The following is a 20,949-nucleotide window of genomic DNA, read 5'->3' as shown; positions in this document are numbered from 1 at the left end:
TTGTCATACAAATTCAAAAGAAAACATAAAATGAATGCTATCACACAATTTATTATAGGTTTGCTATCTTGCTAACTATCTAATTTCAAGGCAAGTTTTCTGGATATCTAAGGTAATAGTAAGATATAATAATAATAATAATAATAATAATAATAATAATAATAGATTTTATTTATAATGCACTTTTCATTCTGAAGAATCTCAAAGTGCAACAAAGGGGGAAAAAATAACAACAAAAAATGAATAACAAGTAAAAATATAGAATACTACAAACAATCAACCAACACAGAAAACAGAACAGAAACAGAGCTGATGGTGAACAGAAAACAGAGCTGATGGTGAACAGAAAACAGAGCTGATGGTGAACAGAAACAGAGCTGATGGTGAACAGAAAACAGAGCTGATAGTGAACAGAAAACAGAGCTGATGGTGAACAGAAAACAGAGCTGATGGTGAACAGAAAACAGAGCTGATGGTGAACAGAAACAGAGCTGATGGTGAACAGAAAACAGAGCTGATGGTGAACAGAAAACAGAGCTGATGGTGAACAGAAAACAGAGCTGATGGTGAACAGAAAACAGAGCTGATAGTGAACAGAAAACAGAGCTGATGGTGAACAGAAAACAGAGCTGATGGTGAACAGAAACAGAGCTGATGGCGAACAGAAACAGAGCTGATGGTGAACAGAAAACAGAGCTGATGGTGAACAGAAACAGAGCTGATGGTGAACAGAAACAGAGCTGATGGTGAACAGAAACAGAGCTGATGGTGAACAGAAAACAGAGCTGATGGTGAACAGAAACAGAGCTGATGGCGAACAGAAACAGAGCTGATGGTGAACAGAAAACAGAGCTGATGGTGAACAGAAACAGAGCTGATGGCGAACAGAAACAGAGCTGATGGTGAACAGAAACAGAGCTGATGGTGAACAGAAACAGAGCTTATGGTGAACAGAAACAGAGCTGATGGCGAACAGAAACAGAGCTGATGGTGAACAGAAACAGAGCTGATGGTGAACAGAAACAGAGCTGATGGTGAACAGAAAACAGAGCTGATGGTGAACAGAAACAGAGCTGATGGTGAACAGAAAACAGAGCTGATGGTGAACAGAAACAGAGCTGATGGTGAACAGAAAACAGAGCTGATGGTGAACAGAAAACAGAGCTGATGGTGAACAGAAACATAGCTGATGGTGAACAGAAAACAGCTGATGGTGGAAGTCTCTGTTAGCTCCGCAGCACACTGTGGTCCACTCCATGTTTTAAATTTCTCCCAGCGGCAGTGTCCTGATGACATCGCAGAGGCACGACAGCTGAAGACCAGGTGATGGGTCTTCATGACGATTCAAACGTCATGAAGCTATAATATATATGATATAGTTGTTTTAGTGGGAAGAATTTATGTAAAACGAAAAGGAATAATCTAAACATAAGAAGACTATTTTGTTTACTTTAGTTAAATACTTAAACTTCTCCAAATGTTGTCCCAATTTTCCAAAATAAAACAAATTACATTAACAACCTTCATATGAACAAACAATTTTAGACTAAATATCCTAGTTTACACTGTAACAAGATTATGTGGTACTAACATATTTAACTAATATTAAAGTAATATATTCTCAGAGGAAAAACAAAACTTGAAAATCTTGTTTTTGACAGTTTAATGCATTATTTAACACACACACACAAACACACACGCACGCACGCACGCACACACACACACACACACAGAGAGAACATGGACACGGAAGATTTGCGATATACAAAAGCCCCCCTTCTTTACCTAGTTTGAAGAGACATTGTCACCTGGTTGTGAGCGACAGACTTTTCTGATCTCCTCTCGTTTTTGCTCCTAAAAAATAACGAAAAGGAATCGGACCAGAAAAAACGACAGTATTCGGAGGCAAGTTTTTGGTTAAACGTCAATATAACACTTCTAAAAGTGAACATTCCTGGTTCACATGTTCTTATTGCAGTGATAGATTGTAGTGTTTATGACACCCTGTTGAGTTTGTTAATGTCTTTTATCATTTGTTTCTAACTAGATCTATAGATCATCTGAGGGATTTGACTGAATCAAGATGCTGCTGATCATTGAAGCTCTTCTCATTTTAGCTGCTCTGGGACAGGTAAGCTTGTGTTCTAGTATGAATATTACAGACATGAATACTGATGATGTGATCATTATGATTTCTGTTGCTGCAGGATCAAAGAGCTGCTGTTAAAGGACAGATATTTCCATTGGATATGGCAGTGAATTCTGTTGATAATCAATATGACGGCTGTAGAGATTACATGGCAGACCTGGTGAAGACAAAATATCTAGAGGAGGAAAAATCTGCCTCGGATGAATTTAAAAAGACTTGGCAAGAAGCTGAAGAGAATGCAAAGGAACCAGAGGGTAACTTACAGCAGATTCATTCAGTCGCCATTCATGTGTACACTAACAAAGACTCTAAAGTGTACAGTAATTTCACAAGTGCCACTCGTACTGGCAAAGAAAAGTACAAAGACAAGACTTTCAAATGGTATTCACTTCACTTTCTGTTAACAGAGGCATTACAGATTCTGAAGAAAACACAAAACAGATGCTATGTAACTTACCGTGGTACAAATGTTAGGTTTGATGTCCAGAACACAGAGGTCCGTCTGAGCTCATTTTCATCCTCATCGCTTGATCGTAAAGTAATACAGGGTTTTGGAAATAAATCTTGTTTTGAAATCTACACTTGTGAAGGGGCTAATTTGACAAAATATTCAAAGTATCCTGATGAGAAAGAGGTGCTGATTCCTCCATATGAGACGTTTAAAGTCACTGCTGTCAAAAACAGAACAGATCAGCCAGATCTCTGGTGTGAGACTGTGTTTGTGTTGAATAGCACTGGAAAAACAAGTGACCTGAACTGTGTTTTGCTTAACAGTGGAAACCATGCTGCTTACTTTAATGGTTTACTAATTTTGCCATTATTATTTTGCCAAGTGTTTACCTGCTAACCAGTTAAACATATATTTTTTATCATAGTTTGAAGTGCTTGTTGTGCTTAACTGAAGGGACAGTTTGATAAGATTTAGTAGTGATGGTAGAAAATATGTTTTTGAAACGTTTAATTTTAAACTTTACTTTTTTCTCAATGTGTTGATTCAGTTCAAAACATTTTTCTTTTTTTCTCACATTTTACATTCCAGATGTATGATATGTATGTATGATGTATGATTACATGTTTTGATGTTACATGTTATACCTTACATTTTTACATTACAACTTGTGGTCTTGTTTCATGACACACATTGTAATTTTTTTATGAAATGTTACAACCTGCCCTATAGGTGGGGGGACTCAAACAAGAGGCATGTTAGAAAATGCTTATGTGACAGTTTAATAAAAAAAAAAAAAAAGATAAACTAAAATATTGTTTAAATAAAATGCATTTATTCAATTACTCATTTGGGTACACGAGAATGAACAAACAACAAAACAAAGTCAGCAAAAACCAGATAAATAGTTTAACACACACACACAAACACACTCACACACACATATATATATATGGTTCCCTTAATCGAGGGACGTGATAGACAGGTGACGTCATTGACCAGGAAACTATAAAGCACCCCTGACCCAAACGATGTCAGCTTTTGATGTCTTCACAGGCGCTCTGTGTGAAATAAATGTTTTTACTGTCTTTGTCTATTTATTGTTGTTTGTCCAAAAAAAAAAAAAATGCATATAGACATATAATGGCGAGCAGACAGCATTTTTGACCGTGTGTTCCTCCCTGCCCTCGCTTCACTACAAGTAGGGATACACGCGATTAATGTGTTGTTTGTTTGGAGTGGTGAATGCTGCACGGTCAGCTCTAGTAAAAAGGAGCTGACAGTGTTCATTCATAAAATTCCTGATGTGCAATATGCCCTACCGTGAGTATCTGTTGGCTTCATCTCGAGGGGAGAAAGTCAACAAAGATTCTTGATTTGATCTCGGAGCTCGCGTTTTCCGAGGCAGTGTGTAGATCACGGGGTTGAGTCTAGTGGCTCAGATTGCGCGTTTGCAGAGGTGGCGTGTAGATCACGGGTCTGCATCTATAATAAGAATCTGATTGCTACAGATCGCGGCTCAGATCTCGCATTTGCTGAGGCAATGTGTAGATTATGGGTCAGCAGCATATGCGTGGGGAATTGAGCAGACGGGAATTTCCCTTTCTCTCTCTTATGATCGTGTGCAAACTAAGTAGCCTATGTGTTTGCAGACTATGTCTATGGTAGACCAAGTTTAGTAAATGTTTTCTGATACTGATCTGAGTTGATGTCAGTATTAACACTGTATTCAGCCTCTCATCCAGACCGTTTTTAATTGTCTGTTTGATATGGCTGCATTTAATTTTGAGGAGTTAATTATAAATACTTTTCAGAAGTTTATCAGTATTAAAACATTATATTCTGCCTCTCATCCAGACCGTTTTTTACTTGTCTGGTTGATATTTGGCTGCATTTGATTCTGAGGATTAAAATGATAAATACTTTTCAGAAGATTATCTGTATTAAAACATTATATTCAGCCTTTTATCCATACCGTTTTTACTTGTCTGGTTGATATTCGGCAGCATTTAATTCTGAGGAATTAAATGATAAATACTTTTCAGAAAATAATCTGTATTAATATAGTATATTCAGCCTTTCATCCAGACCGTGTTTACTTGTCTGGTTGATATTTGGATGCATTTAATTCTGAGGAATTAAATGATTAATACTATCCACTATATTCAGCCTTTCATCCAGACCATTTTACTTGTCTGCTTGATATTTGGCTGCATTAAAAATAAAATAAAATCCTGACACCGGAAGGGTCAGACTTCTGATGGCAGTCCTCTTCGGAGTGGGTCGGTGTTCACCGCATTACACGGTGCCCGTCCCCCTTCGGTGCCATCAGGGTGTCGGTCTGCCAACCCTGCCACCTCTGGTGCTTCAGGGCTCAGCGGTCCTCAGCGAGCACACATCTCCATGTCCGCCCGGAAACGTAGCAGCAAGGGGAAGCTCGGGCCCTCCGAGGAGGGCTCAAAGAGGGTCAGTTCGGTTGCTCCCTGCCGGTGCGCCATTTCAGGATACTGAGCTGACCGCTCAACAAATACCAGAGGCTGGCCTTAAGAGGCTAGTTCCCTTAGTAGATTTCCTGGCAGCGTGGAAACTTCTGCCAATTATCTCTGATTGGGTCCTGCAGATATAACAGGGTGGTATCCACAGTGGTCAGCCCCGAGCATGCTGTGGTTATGGAACAAGAAGTACAGACTCTTCTGCAAAAAGAGGCTATAGAGAGGGTCCCTCCCCACAGCAGAGAGTTACAGCCGGTACTTTATATTTCCGAAGAAGGATGGAGGCTGCATCCCATTCTAGATCCGCATCAGTTACTTTGCAGGTAAATAAACTAAAGCGGCCTAGCTTTATTTCCCCGTATATTCACAAAGTGCGTGGATGCAACTCTGGCTCCTCTGAGACTCCAGGGCATCCGTGTTCTGAACTATAGAGAGAATTGACGATTCAAACTAGCGGTTCAGCATCGAGGTGCTGTTCTCGCTCACATGAAAGTGTCGGGGTTGAGGCTAAACGACAAGAAAGTGTTTTATCTCCAATACAGAGTACCACATTTCTAGGCGTAGTTTGGGATTCGAAGACCCTGAAGGCTTATCTAATGCCCGCTCGGGTAGAAGCCATTCTCATAGCCATAAATAAGGTAAAGACTAGGCCAGTCACTTACTGTGAAACAGTTTCAGAGACTGTTAGGTCTGATGGCAGCAGCGTCCAATGTGATAACTTTTGGCCTGCTGTACATGAGACCCTTGCAGTAGTGGCTCAAGACCAAGGGGTTCTCCCCGAGGGGAAATCCTTTTTTTGCATGATCATGGTCACGCGGCAATGCCTCCGTGCCCTGATTATGTGGAAGAAGCATTGGTCTCTGTCCCAAGGATCGGTGTCGCTGATGCTAACGACGGACGCATCCCTCACCGGCTGGGGGGCAATCATGAGTAAATCATGGAGCAGATTTCCTGTCAGGCAGGGATTGACACCTGGGAAGTGGAGACTTATCCAGCCCCTCTGGGGTTGCCATGGTGCAGACTTGGCCGAGGCTGTGTCTGTATACCTTTCCCCTGGTGGTGCTGCTCCCAGGAGTTCTGGATAGAGACACCGGGACGAGGTTTTGTCTCATTCTGGTCGGACATACATTAGAACATAGGTCTCTCCTAGACAGCCCTCCGGGGGATATTCCTGTCAGGAGGGATCTTCTTTTCCAAGGGATGGGGTCAATATTTCAACCCCACCCAGAGTTATGGAAACTGTGGGCTTGGCTTCTGAGGGGGCCTAGCTCATAGATTCAGGTCTTTCCACTGAGGTGGTAGAGATTGGTATGCCATTGTAATTGCAGCACATGTATCTTATGTGCATTTAAGAAAACCACTTGCTCACAAATATTGCTCACAAATATTAAATACCAGACTAAAAAGCTCCCATAGCTTCCATAGTCGCCTTTGGATTTTTGCTTACTCAGTTGGGGACAGTTAAATTTCAACTATATTCAAAAGAACGATTTTCTTTCTTAAATGCGTCATAAATGGCACTTCAGCCATTTTTTTTTTATAACAAAAGAGACGCTGCTAGTTGAAATCGAATTTGGATATTGGCACGGAGAAAAACGTAATATTACTACTGGTGTGACATAACTGAAGTCCATGACAAAATAAATCACATTTAAAATAATTATTGAAGAACTGTTAAATGTTAGAAAATAGTATTATATATATATATATATATATATATATATATATATATATATATATATATATATATATATATATATATATATATATATATTCACTGAATCTGGCAGGATAGGTGTCACATGTCTGTCCAGTCTTGTTTTCTCATGGTTTTCTGGTTTGTATCTGGGCCATGTGCTCTTATCTTCTGTCTGGGTACCGCCCTGCTTGTTATCACACACACACACACACACACACACACACACACACACACACACACACACACACACACACACACACACACACAGTGACTTTTCTGATCTCTCGTTTTTGCTCCTAAAAAATAACGAAAAGGAATCGGACCAGAACAAACGACAGTATTCAGAGGCAAGTTTTTGGTTAAAGATCAATATAACACTTCTAAAAGTGAACATTCCTGGTTCACATGTTCTTATTGCAGTGATAGATTATAGTGTTTATGACACCCTGTTGAGTTTGTTAATGTCTTTTATCATTTGTTTCCAACTAGATCTATAGATCATCTGAGGGATTTGACTGAATCAAGATGCTGCTGATCATTGAAGCTCTTCTTCTCATTTTAGCTGCTCTGGGACAGGTAAGCTTGTGTTCTAGTATGAATATTACAGACTTGAATACTGATGATGTGATCATTATGATTCCTGTTGCTGCAGGATCACAGAGCTGCTGCTGCTGCTGTTGGAGTAAGGATATTTCCATTGGATATGGCAGAGAAATCTGTTGATAATCAATATGACGGCTGTAGAGATTACATGGCAGACCTGGTAAAGACAAAATATCTAGAGGAGGAAAAATCTGCCTCGGATGAATTTAAAAAGACTTGGCAAGAAGCTGAAGAGAATGCAAAGGAACCAGAGGGTAACTTACAGCAGATTCATTCAGTCGCCATTCATGTGTACACTAACAAAGACTCTAAAGTGTACAGTAATTTCACAAGTGCCACTCGTACTGACAAACAAAAGTACAAAGACAAGACGTTCAAATGGTATTCACTTCACTTTCTGTTAACAGAGGCATTACAGATTCTGAAGAAAACACAAAACAGATGCTATGTAACTTACCGTGGTACAAATGTTAAGTTTGATGTCCAGAACACAGAGGTCCGTCTGAGCTCATTTTCATCCTCATCGCTTGATCGTAAAGTAATACAGGGTTTCGGAAATGAATCTTGTTTTGAAATCTACACTTGTGAAGGGGCTAATTTGACTAAATATTCAAAGTATCCTGATGAGAAAGAGGTGCTGATTCCTCCATATGAGACGTTTAAAGTCACTGCTGTCAAAAACAGAACAGATCAGCCAGATCTCTGGTGTGAGACTGTGTTTGTGTTGAATAGCACTGGAAAAACAAGTGACATGAACTGTGTTTTGCTTAACAGTGGAAACCATGCTGCTCACTTTAATGGTTTACTAGTTTTGCCATTATTATTTTGCCAAGTGTTTACCTGCTAACCAGTTAAACATATATTTGTATCATAGTTTGAAGTGCTTGTTGTGCTTAACTGAAGGGATCGTTTGATAAAATTTAGTAGTGATGGTAGAAAATGTTTTTCAAACATTTAATAAAAAAATAAAAAAAATCTCAATGTGTTGATTCAGTTCAAAACATTTTTATTTTTTCCCTCCCATTTTACATTCCAGATGTATGATATGTCTGTATGATGTATTATTACATTTTTTGATCTTACATGTTACACCTTACATTTTTACTTGTCTTGTTTCATGACACACATTGTAATTTTTTTATGAAATTTTACAACCTGCCCTATAGGTGGGGGGACTCAAACAAGAGGCAAGAAAATGCTTATGTGACAGTTTAATAATAAGAAAAGATAAACTAAAATATATATATCTGGTTCACTATCTTTGTGGGGACTCTCCATAGACGTAATGATTTTTATACCGTACAAACTGTACAGTCTATCCCCCTACACTGCCCCTAAATCTACCTATCACAGGAAACATTCTGCATTTGTACTTTCTAAAAAAAATTTAAAAAATCATCCTGCATGATTTATAAGCCCTTTGAAAAGTGGGGACCGCTGGCTGGATCCCACAATATAGGTGATCTCAGGTTTTACTATTTTCAATAGGAGTAATGGATTTCATTCTGTACAAACCGTATTTTCTATCCCCTTACACTGCCCCTGCCTAAACTAAACCTACCCATCACAGGAAACATTCTGCGTTTTTACTTTCTCAAAAAAACTCCTTATGTGTGATTTATAAGAAGATATATATTCCTCATGGGGACCTAAAAATGTCGTCTTTGTGGGGACATTTTGTCATTTTGAAACTCACTCTTCCCTCCGCACACAAATTAGAAGACATCTAGATGGAGAAGTAATGTTTCTAATTCAGTTTGGTTAAAAGAACATTAATATTTTCTGTATGTTTGTGGAACTTTTTTGTTTTGTTTTATCAAAAGATTGTGTTCCTGAAACATTCTTTCAATTTATTGATGAAGTTTTTTACAGGAAGTTTCCATATGGGAATTTGATATGGACAATTCCAAAAACAGCATTACCAGCTGCACGTTTTACTGACCGGTTTGACTTTATTTCCAATATATATATGCACAAGTCCTTTTTCTGTATATGAAATCACAGAGGTTTAGTTGTTGATGTTTTATGGAATGTTTTGTTTAAAGTCACCATTATGGGGATCAGTGTTTGCTTTAGTCGGACTCTTGACCCTTGACTATTTAATGTTAGTTTTTTATTATGTAACTGTGTGTTTATAAAACACAGTTGTTATGTTGAAAAAGCCAAGCAAAAAATACTGTCAGGAATCAGTCTGATCGCATCCAGCATCTGAACTTTGATTGTATGGGTGATTTGTAATTGATTTATGTTTATGATTACTATTTTGATTTGTGATTTTGCACCATACGGTTCAGCATTATTTTAATAAGATAATCTAAAGGATTTTGAAAAAAACGATTGTGACATTTTGAACACATGATTTTATTAAACTTACTTAGACGTTAATATTCATTGTACAAAACATAAACAACGATGACATGTTTCATGCCACATTGTCTTATGAATCGAGTTGTGTAGTACCCACTTTTAAATTTTGTTCAAAAATTGTTTTCATTTTTGAGCTCTCATGATATCATCTCAAATTTGGGTTGATGATCTTCAGAAAACACCAGTCAAAAGATATTAGAAGCGATAAAGTAATCGTACCCATGTAATGCAATAAATAAATTATGTTCTGGACTTCATACACACTGTAAACTGTTATGTGTACTCTGAACTTATTTTAATCGAATCCATTAAACAAGGATATTTCAATTAAACTTTACACTGCCTTCAAATACATTATAGTCCAGAAACTTCACTATATTGAGTAAAGCCAGTGAAATTAAATTTTAAAGGAACTCAGCGCACTTAAAGTTACTGCTAGCTCACAATAGTCAAATCAAATCAGTTATGAGTACTTTTAACTTATTTCAGTTGAGTTCACAAAAAATGAAATACATTGCAGTTAAGTAGATAAGTGAATATTTAAGTGATAAGTGAAGATTAGTGATGAACACCTGCTGTTAACAAGCAGAATCACTGAAGGAAAGAAACACATAAACTACTACTGACTTCAGCCACAGCATTAGATGAAATAATCTGAAGATAAAAGACGACAATAAATCTCTGAAGATCTCAGCAGAGAAGGATTAAACAACTTCACAAACAGCATTACCAGCTTCACTTATTACTCACCAGATATACTTTATTTCTGTCATGCGTCTACAAAAGTTCTTATTGAGAATCAGCTGAGGTTTAGATGTTGATAATTTACTAAGTTTTATAAAACACTTTGTTATGAAGCAAAAGTCCAAAGAAAATATGATCAGGCGTTGATGGTTTTGGTAATATTTGAGTTCAATTATCTAATTTTCATTTAGTATATATAACTGTTAGGCTTTACTGTGTGTGAAGAAATGTCATATGTTTGCAATGCTTTGTTGTACTATACATGAAGCCCTGAATGCACTTGTACAGAGGTTTCAACACCACCTACTGGTTTTTGACAGAAATTATCTTTTTATACCATAGTCTATAATGATTTATATCTCTTTACATATCATTAGGAACTGCATTAAAATTCATTCATATCATTGGTGTGTTTGGCCTCATAACTGCTCCCTGCAGCTATATTTACAAAATTGTAGTATCAGTAATACTGTCCATGTACTGACTCATTTACTGTCACACTTAATGAGACTGAACTGATTGATGTGTTTGTGTCTCCTGCAGGAATCTGGAGTAAAAGATCCACATTTACATTATCAGAATCTGCTCATCACAATGTCTCTCTTGTTTTCTGCCAGTACTGACACGACAGGCACGACTCTGCACTGAGGTCTCCATGAATGGAATGAATATTATTCATGAATCTTTCTCATAAGACAAGCTGTAATGTTTATTTCCATGAATACTTTTTAAAGAAGCTTGGTCCTGCTTGATTTATATTTTGTTGTTTTCTGTTCTCCAATTACTCTGGTGTCCGTCTAGTTTGCAGTGTAGATGTCATATTTTAACTGCTAATATGCTAATGGATTGTTCTCTATTTAAAGGATTCAGCTAACAGAGAGCATTCTCATAATGTTGCCTATCTGGCAAAGACCTCTCAAAATGACCAACAAACATTATCTCAGTAATATTAATAGAATGTTTGTTCAGTGTTATCTGGTCTTTAATGATGTTCTCAAAAGGTTAGCTCAAAAGCATTATTTATAAATTGTTTGTAGAAATTTTTTTAAAATGTTACTCAGCTACTCAACTTGCTACTCACATTGCTCACCTTGCAGCTGTTTTGAATGTGTGTGTGTGTGTGTGTGTGTGTGTGTGTGTGTGTGTGTGTGTGTGTGTGTGTGTGTTTGTTTTTTTACAGAAAATGGCTGTGCACTGACACTTCTCATCCAACCTGATGGAACTTGAGAGGTTCTGCCAAGAAGAATGGTAGAAATTGCCCAAAAATAGGTGTGCCAAGCTTTTAGCATTATAATCAAAAATACTTGAGGCTGTAATTGGTGCCAAAGGGGCTTCAAGTATTGAGCAAATAATTATGTACATGTGTATTTATTTATTTATTTTGCAACAAACTTTCACATTGTCATTATGGGGTATTGTTTGTAGAATTTTTTGGGGAAATAATTAATTTAATCCATTTTGGAATAAGGCTGTAACATAAAATGTGGAAAAAAGTGAAGCACTGTGAATACTTTCCAGATGCACTGCAAATAATGTATTATTATTTTAATCAAGTGATGATTGAGCATTAGTGAAAACACTGAAGGAAAGAGGAACAAACTTTTGAAGTCAGCATAGTGCTGATGAGTATTCCTCATATGTTGGACCTTTTATTCTCTCTTTTCTTTTAATATAGTAATATGTCTACTTCTACATGTTGATGCCGTCTCAAGTTCCCGTTTGAGCTGTGTTCATGGTGTTTGAGTGCGGCGCGCGGAATGACCGTTTGTTTTTTTGAAAATCCGCCATGCTACCAATGTCGCAGAAACAAAATACTGTAAGCACTAAGCTCAATGTAATAAAGTGTGAGCGGCTGCAACAACCCGCGTCCTAATAACTATATCACAAAGATAAATCACAATCTCTGAGTCCTATATCGACAATCTGCCATTGTAATTGCAGCACATGTATCTTATGTGCATTTAAGAAAACCACTTGCTCACAAATATTGCTCACAATTATTGCTCACAAATATTACATGCCAGACTAAAAACCTCCCATAGCTTCCATAGTCGCCTTTGGATTTTTGCTTGCTCAGTTGGGGACAGTTAAATTTCAACTATATTCAAAAGAACGATTTTCTGTCTTAAATGCGTCATAAATGGCTGTCCAGTCATTTTTTTTTATAACAAAAGAGACGCTGCTAGTTGAACTCGAATTTGGATATTGGCACGGAGAACACAAAACATTACTACTGACGTGACACTGAAGAGACGAATTAGCGTATTTGTATTAATATTAGAAGAGAGTTCTAATGAATGACAAAATAAATCACATTTAAAATAATTCTTGAAAAATTGTTAAAATATATATATATATATATATATATATCTGGCAGGATGGGCGTCACATGTCTGTCCTGTCTTGTTTTGCACATGGTGTTTTGGTTTGTATCTGGGCCATGTGCTCTTGTCTTCTGTCTGGGTACCACCCCTCTTGTTATCTCATTATTGTTTAATTAACCCCTCCTTTTCCCTCCTGATCATTACCCTTTATAGTCTCCTTGTGTTTGCAGTCTTGTGTTTGATCGTTGTGTTTTGTCTCCTGGTTGTCTCTGTGATCCTTGATGTTCTGTTCCAAGTTGTTTTTTTTATTTATAGTTTATTTTTTCCCCCTCGTGGGTTTTTGGTTTTGTATTATGTTTATTAATTATTTTTTCTTGGATTAACATGACAATGGGCCCACCCTTAGCTACAGATATTTACAGTATGTATAAATGCAAAACTATTTTATTGGTTACTTGTAACTAAAAGCTAACTTTGTTATATTTTGAATACGAAGATCTGAAACCACTGAGACAAAAAAATAATAAATAAATACAAAGTGGAACTTTTTCCAATAAATGACAGTGAGTGCAGCGAGGATGTTCACTATTCTTGGTTTATTCATTATAGACTCATCTAGTATTAATATTGTGCTTTTTTACAGAGTACAGATGCATGGAAGTATAAGGAAAAGGAAAAGGAGAATTCTTGAGATTGCTCTGCAGTATGCTCAATGTTGTCATTGTCCTGGAAGAGGAGGTTGTTATGGAAAACGTGGGAGGCTTTACAGATGCATTCATTGTCCTTTTTGGCTTGTTGAATGCACTAAACGTGGAGAATTTTTAGGATTTAAAATATATGTTTGAATTTATACAGCAGGTCTTCTTGAAGAGTGAAAAGTCTGAGAATCAAATTATTGCTCATGTAAGTATTTTCACTGAACATTTCTGAGGGAAAGCTATTAATGTGTTTTTATATGTTTAAAGTGGAAGGTAAAGTTTCATAAACTTGCAGTACATTTTGTCAGAAAGCTTCAAAACATGATTTTTTTTTTTACTAAAAATGTGCATAAATATTGAATGTGTTCAGTGTTTTTCCTTTTATAAAAAAATGAATTTTAAACAAATACTAATACAGCTAATAAAGTGATGTGATGATAAAAAAGTTATTAATAATGGTAATGCATAAAATCTTCTTTATGTGTAGGACAGTGCCAGATTATTTTGCCAACACAAATTCAAGAACAGTTTTATTGTGCAAATGTATACTGAATTGATAGACTTACAATTTGTAAAACTGACACGTAGATAGATGTTTCCTGTTAATAAAGTTTAAAATGATTGTCAGACTTCACTGAGTAAGATAATTTGGGGACAGTTTGGTGCTGTTTAGTAGAGGAGAAAGCATTTTATAATTTTTATTTATTTGTTTGTTCGTTTATTAATTTGTGTAACTTTTGGGTTAAAATAGATGTGAGCGGCACATTATAATGTGACCAAGTGATAAAATTTTATCTGATCCAATAAAATACACAACATAATCTAAAAATAGCGGTTGCACGAAGAAAGTATTTAGAGCGAATGTGACAACTCTGCACATGCAAGATAATATTTTGAGCATGTATAGGGCATTTTGCACTCGACGTGTGAGCTGAGTTTAGTGGAGAAGTTGTGGTTGCATGAAGAAGGAAGTATTTTGCATTACTAATCCTGTGAAATTACAGTATGAGATCCAGCAGTGTCGACACAATCAGATATCAGATATGTTGTGAATGATGTTTTGATACTGTATAATTCAAACTTAGTTAATACATCAATAAATTATGCAGATGAATTACATAACTATTTTATTCTTACTATTTGCTTTATTTTTGCTTTTGTTTTGTTTTGAATTGAGTTGATTGCTTTTTGTTATTCAGAGTTTTGTTGATTGTCACCATTTTTAGATTAATTATGTCTTAAACATATAGGTACAGCAGTCAAAGGGAAAAAAACTCATTTTTAAAAGAACAACTAAAGCAAACACTGATCACCATCATGGTGACTGTAAGATTAATTTTGAAAAACAAAACAAAACAAAACAAAACAAAACAAAACAAAAACAAGCTTTTTGTGACTGTTTACAGTACATTGCTCAAATACAGTTTAAGCAAACATTCATCACCGTGACTGATGAATTTCCCACAGACAGCTTCAGGCATTTGGCAAACATTTTATTCTGTTTGCATTGTGCCTTCACCGTGCCCGTCATTCTCATCAGTAGATCTGCACTGTCCATGTGCACGTCCATGCTTGTTGCCACTTTGAAAGTTGTCCACTCAGCGTGCAGCTCCTCTGCCAGCTGAAGCATGAAGTCATTACTGGAGATGCATGAAAAACAACATCCTTAGAAAAGCAAACAGGCGTTGATTGCAGGAAGATGCAGCAAGATCCAGGAAGCTGTAAAATACCGCATCGGGCCACCTACGCATGCCACCTTGAGACAGACAGAGTGCAGTATAGAGGAAGAGATAATCTCTTCTGATGTACAGTAGTCTAAGCCAGATATCATCTCGTCTTGGATGCAAGTTTATCAGTGTTTGGGGTCAGGCTCTGAGCTGAGGAATCCTCAGGATTCAGTGTTTTTTTTTTTTTTTTTTTTTTTTTCTTAATCAAAGAGAACAGTTGTTCACAGAGATATGTGCAGCCAAACATAGAGAGCATTACAGCAGCTTGGGTACGTACGTTGAGTAGCTGGGACATTGTTTCGGTGATGAAACGAGGAAAAATGTGCAGCGCCCACATACTAATACTTTGCCTTGATTGTTTCACTACATGGGAGTTAGATCACCTCAATTTGGAGGTTGGTAGATGTGTTTTCTACGTCAGCAAATGGATTACTGAGCAGTGCAAACCTGCATTCTTGCAGTTCGAGTTGAGTTTTTCAGCAAACTGTTCAGTTGGGAAAATGGCAGTAGAGACCTGATCTCTCATAGTTTGGCAGCACGGAAAATGGCTCGTGTTTCCTTGCAGCATATGTGTCTCCCACAGGCACAGCTTGATTTTAAAGTACTCACTGCAACGTACATGCCTGTGATCAGACGCCCCGTACCTGAAGCTGTAGGTTGAGCGCATTGAGATGGTTTATGATGTCTCCCGGATCCTGCCCACCAATCCAAATTGACCGCACATCATGGGCGCGCCATCTGTCGTCAATCCCACAAGTTTTTCCCAAGACAGCCCCATTTCATTAATGCATCTGGACACCTCTTCAGAGAGATCTTTTCCCATAGCCCCATGCACTGATCTTAATCCCAAAAGTTCCCCTGCACAGACTTGAGTTTCACTCCATGGATGAAAATTGACAGCTGGGGAGTATCAGAAGTTTAGACAAAGACAAACAAGTTTACCCTTTATATCCACAATCATATTCTCTCCTTCCCACCAGTCTTGAAAACCCCTTTCTTTTTTTCTTTTTTTGGTGGGGGGTATAGCTGAATATTTTCATAGGTGACTAGCTTGGCAATTATCGTGCGGGCCAAAGACAGTTCCCGGCCCGCGGGCCTTGAGTTTCACATGTGGTCTAAATTATATGATTGAGTATTAAACAATTTGTGATGTCTCGCCGATTGAACACATGTATCCTCAAAAACTGAACTTTTAATCTCAAAGAGTGAACACAGAAAATCACAGTGTAACACCTAACCCAATGTAACCCAATGAAGAAAACAGCCCAGATATAATAACACAACCCCTCTTGTGGCCATTATGTGAACTGCACTCCAGAATTCAGTACTGCCATAAAGATACCGCAGTGCATGCTTCATTTTTGACCACCCTTTTTAATGCCATTTCTTCACTTCAGATAATCAGATAGCGATACATTTTAAAGCTGGTGTGTGTCTCTACCTGCAGATCACCACCAACATGTGTCCATTTTTAGGACCCTGGATGAAGACATGGGCATCTTGATGGAACAGGAAAGCAACCGGAGAGAAATGCTGAAGCTGGTGAATGTATTACGGGATACACTGAAGCCGCTTGACTGTAGAGGATTCATTGACTCTTTCTTCATCCGCAAACAAAGCATACAAGTGCAGTTTATAGAAATGTATGCTTAATTTAAAGGGTTAGTTCAATTAAAAATGAAAATTATTTCATTAATTACTCACCCTCATGTCGTTGGACACCCGTAAGACCTTTGTTCATCTTCAAATGAAGATATTTTTGTTGAAAGCTGATGGCTGAGAAAGGCTTTCAGAAAGGCCTCCATTGGCATTCAGTACATTCCCACTCACAAGACCTATAAAGGCACTAAAGACGAACATAGTTATTGTGCGCACAAAAATCAAAATAACGACTTTATCCACCAAGTTATTGACGTGAACTTGACGCATGCGTGAGAATATGATGCAGATCCGCCGTTCAGATACAAGACCCGGAAGAGGAGGGGGGCGCTTCTATCGCGTGAGTTCACGTCCGAGACCTACACAGAAGACAATAACTTGCCGGATAAAGTTATTATTTTGATTTAGTTTGAGCTCAAAAACTATTTTCGTCGCAATGTAAAATTACTGTTAAGCCACTGTATTGAGATGGACTTTGCATCAATGTTTTTAGTGCCTTTATGGGTCTTGTGAGTGGGTCAGTGGGAATGTACTGAATGCCAGTGGAGGCCTTTCTGAAAGCCTTTCACAGCCATCAGCTTTCAAAAAAAAATTGTGTTGAATATTTCAACATTTGTGTTCCAAAGATGAACGAAGGTCTTACGGGTGTCCAACGACATGAGGGTGAGTAATTAATGAAATATTTTTTTTTTTTGGGTGAACTAACCCTTTAGCATGAACTAACCTCTTTTCAGCATGAGTTAATCTTGTCACACATATTTTGATGCATCTGTTCACATTAAAGGGGGGGTGAAACACTCAGTTTCAGTCAATCTCATGTCAATCTTGAGTACCTATAGAGTAGTATTGCATCCTTCATATCTCCGAAAAGTCTTTAGTTTTATTATATTTATAAAAGAAATATAGGCTGTACCGAGTCTTTCCGGGAAAAAACGAGCGCCCGGAGGCGTATCGAGTGGGCGGAGCTAAAGAATGACAATTGCGAACAAAGCGGTGACGTCCTCAAGCGTGGAGAAACGCATGGCTATCGATCTCAGCTAATAGATATATGATCCAGAATCATTCGGAGGCTGAAATAAATTGAACAGGAGAAACAGCAGCAGCAGGTCGTCAGTCTCTGTGGTATGTACTGTATTTAGTGGCCTGTCAACATTTGTGTGTGTTTACTCGCAGTTTATGAGGACATGATTCGGTTTATGGACTATTGTATGCGACTAAACCTTAGCAGTAGCATGCAAACCGGTTTTGCACGTCAGACTAGTGTAGCGTTATACATAGAACAACAATGGAGTAACCGTTAGCGCATTTGAATGACGAAGCACGCGATCGTGTCGTTTACTGATGTTTACTCACGCGACAAGCCAACAGCATAGACATTTGAAGCAGTTTTACTCACCGGCTGCTTCCAAAGCAGGACCGAACCTTTATCGCTGGGACCGCTCTGTCAAAAACACACTTCTTTGGTATGATTTGGTGAAGTCCTGACAGCAGTGAACGGTGGAGATCCACTTTGTGATGCGACTGAAGCGATGTTGTGAAGCTTTCCGTCATTTCTGCGTTCAAATCGGTTCAAATGCAGCGCTGCCTTCCCGGAATGCTGTGCTAAAGCATTGAAGTCGCTTGATGTCACCCATAGGAATAAAGTGGAGCGCGGCGCGGCGCGGCGCGGACTATAACAACATAAGTGTTCACAGACGAGTGGATCTGCAGCTGAGAGTGTTTATGGTCGTGCATTTCCTAGTCACGCGCACACGCACCCTACCGGGAGAAGAGCCCGTACGGCCCATACAAGGACCCTTCGCTCTATTAACGTAACGAGCCATACTCAAAAAAAACCTCTCCAAAACTTGTGAGAAACCGGAAGGAGTATTTTTGACACAGAAATACTCCATCAAAAGTCCAACATTAGTTTTTGAAACTTTGTCTATGTTTAGGATGGGACTCCAAGTCTTTAACAGTGTAACAAGCTCAGTATGCATGAAACAGCATCCCCCCCCCCCCCCCCCTTAACAGCGTAATTAGTTAATGTCTTATATCTTATAGTACAGTATTAGAGGTCAAGCACTAAATTTGCATAGACATCTATTGCATTTCTATGCATTCTTCTTTTTCTTCGTATCCCTCAACCATTAACATGCAGAACTGTATGGTAAAATGTTATGAAATCTGGAACAGTTTTATGGGAAAGGTACTGAAAAATCATTTGACCAAATTTGGTGTCAGCCTCTCAAATCCTCTTCACTGCGGTTTTAGCTAATTAATTTAGGAATAAATGGTCTAGAAACCAGAGTTATGCACTGCATTGTTTTATTATGTTTCCTGTGGAGCACTTATAATGTTAGTATGATTTTCACATCAAAAATAGTCATACTTTAGAAATAAAAGTAAACGCTCTGTTTGAAGGGGGGTGTCTGCTGTGAGACTTCAGTGTAAATGCCCACTGCTGTGATTGGCTTCTGTGAAACTTCAGTGTAAATGCCCACGGCTGTGATTGGCTTCTGTGAGACTTCAGTGTAAACGCCCACTGCTGTGATTGGCTTCACCAAAATTGGCTCAGATCATTGGTGTGTTTGTACCATATTTGCTGGATAATTATTAGAAATTCTCTTGAGATAAGATTGCAAACCTGTCCCATATTAACAGATAGATGCATCAGAGTCACAATTCAGCTATTCTTCTCTAGATCTATAGATCATCTGAGGGATTTGACTTAATCAAGATGCTGCTGATCATTGAAGCTCTTCTCATTTTAGCTGCTCTGGGACAGGTAAGCTTGTGTTCTAGTATGAATATTACAGACATGAATACTTATGATGTGATCATTATGATTCCTGTTGCTGCAGGATCACAGAGCTGCTGCTGCTGCTGTTGGAGTAAGGATATTTCCATTGGATATGGCACCGAAATCTGTTGATGATCAATATATGGAATGTAGAGAGGAAATGGCACACCTGGTAAAGACAAAATATCTAGAAGAGGAAAAATCCGCCTCAGCTGAATTTAAAAAGACTTGGCAAGAAGCTGAAGAGAATGCAAAGGAACCAGAGGATAACTTGCAGCAGATTCATTCAGTCGCCATTCATGTGTACACTAACAAAGACTCTAAAGTGTACAGTAATTTCACAAGTGCCACTCGTACTGGCAAACAAAAGTACCAAGACAAGACATTCAAATGGTATTCACTTCACTTTCTGTTAACAGAGGCATTACAGATTCTGAAGAAAACACAAAACAGATGCTATGTAACTTACCGTGGTACAAATGTTAGGTTTGATGTCCAGAACACAGAGGTCCGTCTGAGCTCATTTTCATCCTCATCGCTTGATCGTAAAGTAATACAGGGTTTCGGAAATAAATCTTGTTTTGAAATCTACACTTGTGAAGGGGCTAATTTGACAAAATATTCAAAGTATCCTGATGAGAAAGAGGTGCTGATTCCTCCATATGAGACGTTTAATGTCACTGCTGTCAAAAACAGAACAGATCAGCCAGATCTCTGGTGTGAGACTGTTTTTGTGTTGAATAGCACTGGAAAAACAAGTGACCTGAACTGTGCATTGTTTAACAGTGGAAACCATGCTGCTTACTTTAATGGTTTACTACTTTTGCCATTATTATTTTGTGTTTACCTGTTAATCAGTTAACCTGTAGATTTTACATGTCTCTCGTTGTTACTGATCTTTGTATTGCTCATCATGCTTAATTCAATCAAGTTTAATAATGGGGGGGGGGGGCTTTTCTAAACAAAATGAATAGAGTCATTTTGTTTTCTGTATTTGTACATGCCTGTAAATGTGGTATTTTGTCATGAGCACATTGTATATTGTGTGTGAAATGTTTAAAACTATAAATAAATAATACAATTAAATAAAAAAGATAAACTGTACTGAATAAAAGCTATATTGTGTGAATAAAATCAGACATTCACTCAAAAATAAATACATTCAGCAAAAAATACACATCCATCTTACAATTTTTTTGTTTTAAAAACAATTCCCAAGCATGCAGTTTTGGTTATGGGAACGTTAAAAAATGCTTA

General features: G+C 37.8%; 3 protein-coding genes across 7 annotated transcripts; 2 read left to right on the top strand and 1 right to left on the bottom strand.

The window, feature by feature from the left end:
- Positions 1-219: 219 nt before the first annotated feature.
- On the bottom strand, positions 220-7,964 carry LOC137092275 (uncharacterized). 4 transcript variants are annotated; one of them, XM_067456541.1, is made up of 3 exons: positions 7,849-7,964; positions 1,786-1,854; positions 220-1,359 (listed from the first exon to the last, which is right to left on the bottom strand). In XM_067456541.1, exon 3 carries the CDS (start codon positions 1,336-1,338, stop codon positions 277-279), a length of 1,062 nt encoding a protein of 353 aa, XP_067312642.1. In that variant the 5' UTR covers positions 1,339-1,359; positions 1,786-1,854; positions 7,849-7,964; the 3' UTR covers positions 220-276. The 4 variants fall into 4 exon arrangements, with proteins under 4 accessions (XP_067312642.1, XP_067312649.1, XP_067312655.1 ...); XM_067456548.1 differs by lacking the exon at positions 7,849-7,964 and adding an exon at positions 2,607-2,743; XM_067456554.1 differs by lacking the exon at positions 1,786-1,854 and having other exon boundaries at positions 7,849-7,958.
- Positions 1,875-4,708, top strand: LOC137092348 (NAD(P)(+)--arginine ADP-ribosyltransferase 2-like). The gene is made up of 2 exons (XM_067456629.1): positions 1,875-2,131; positions 2,208-4,708. Exons 1-2 carry the CDS (start codon positions 2,084-2,086, stop codon positions 2,994-2,996), a joined length of 837 nt encoding a protein of 278 aa, XP_067312730.1. The 5' UTR covers positions 1,875-2,083; the 3' UTR covers positions 2,997-4,708.
- Positions 6,949-20,615, top strand: LOC137092309 (ecto-ADP-ribosyltransferase 5-like). 2 transcript variants are annotated; one of them, XM_067456593.1, is made up of 3 exons: positions 6,949-7,135; positions 7,278-7,364; positions 7,441-8,337. In XM_067456593.1, exons 2-3 carry the CDS (start codon positions 7,314-7,316, stop codon positions 8,236-8,238), a joined length of 849 nt encoding a protein of 282 aa, XP_067312694.1. In that variant the 5' UTR covers positions 6,949-7,135; positions 7,278-7,313; the 3' UTR covers positions 8,239-8,337. The 2 variants fall into 2 exon arrangements, with proteins under 2 accessions (XP_067312694.1, XP_067312687.1); XM_067456586.1 differs by lacking the exon at positions 7,441-8,337 and adding an exon at positions 19,754-20,615 and having other exon boundaries at positions 6,957-7,135.
- Positions 20,616-20,949: the final 334 nt, after the last annotated feature.

This window comes from Pseudorasbora parva, chromosome 2, assembly GCF_024679245.1.
Source record: "Pseudorasbora parva isolate DD20220531a chromosome 2, ASM2467924v1, whole genome shotgun sequence".
Classification (NCBI taxonomy): domain Eukaryota; kingdom Metazoa; phylum Chordata; class Actinopteri; order Cypriniformes; family Gobionidae; genus Pseudorasbora; species Pseudorasbora parva.
This window is presented reverse-complemented; position numbering and strand designations above follow the sequence as displayed.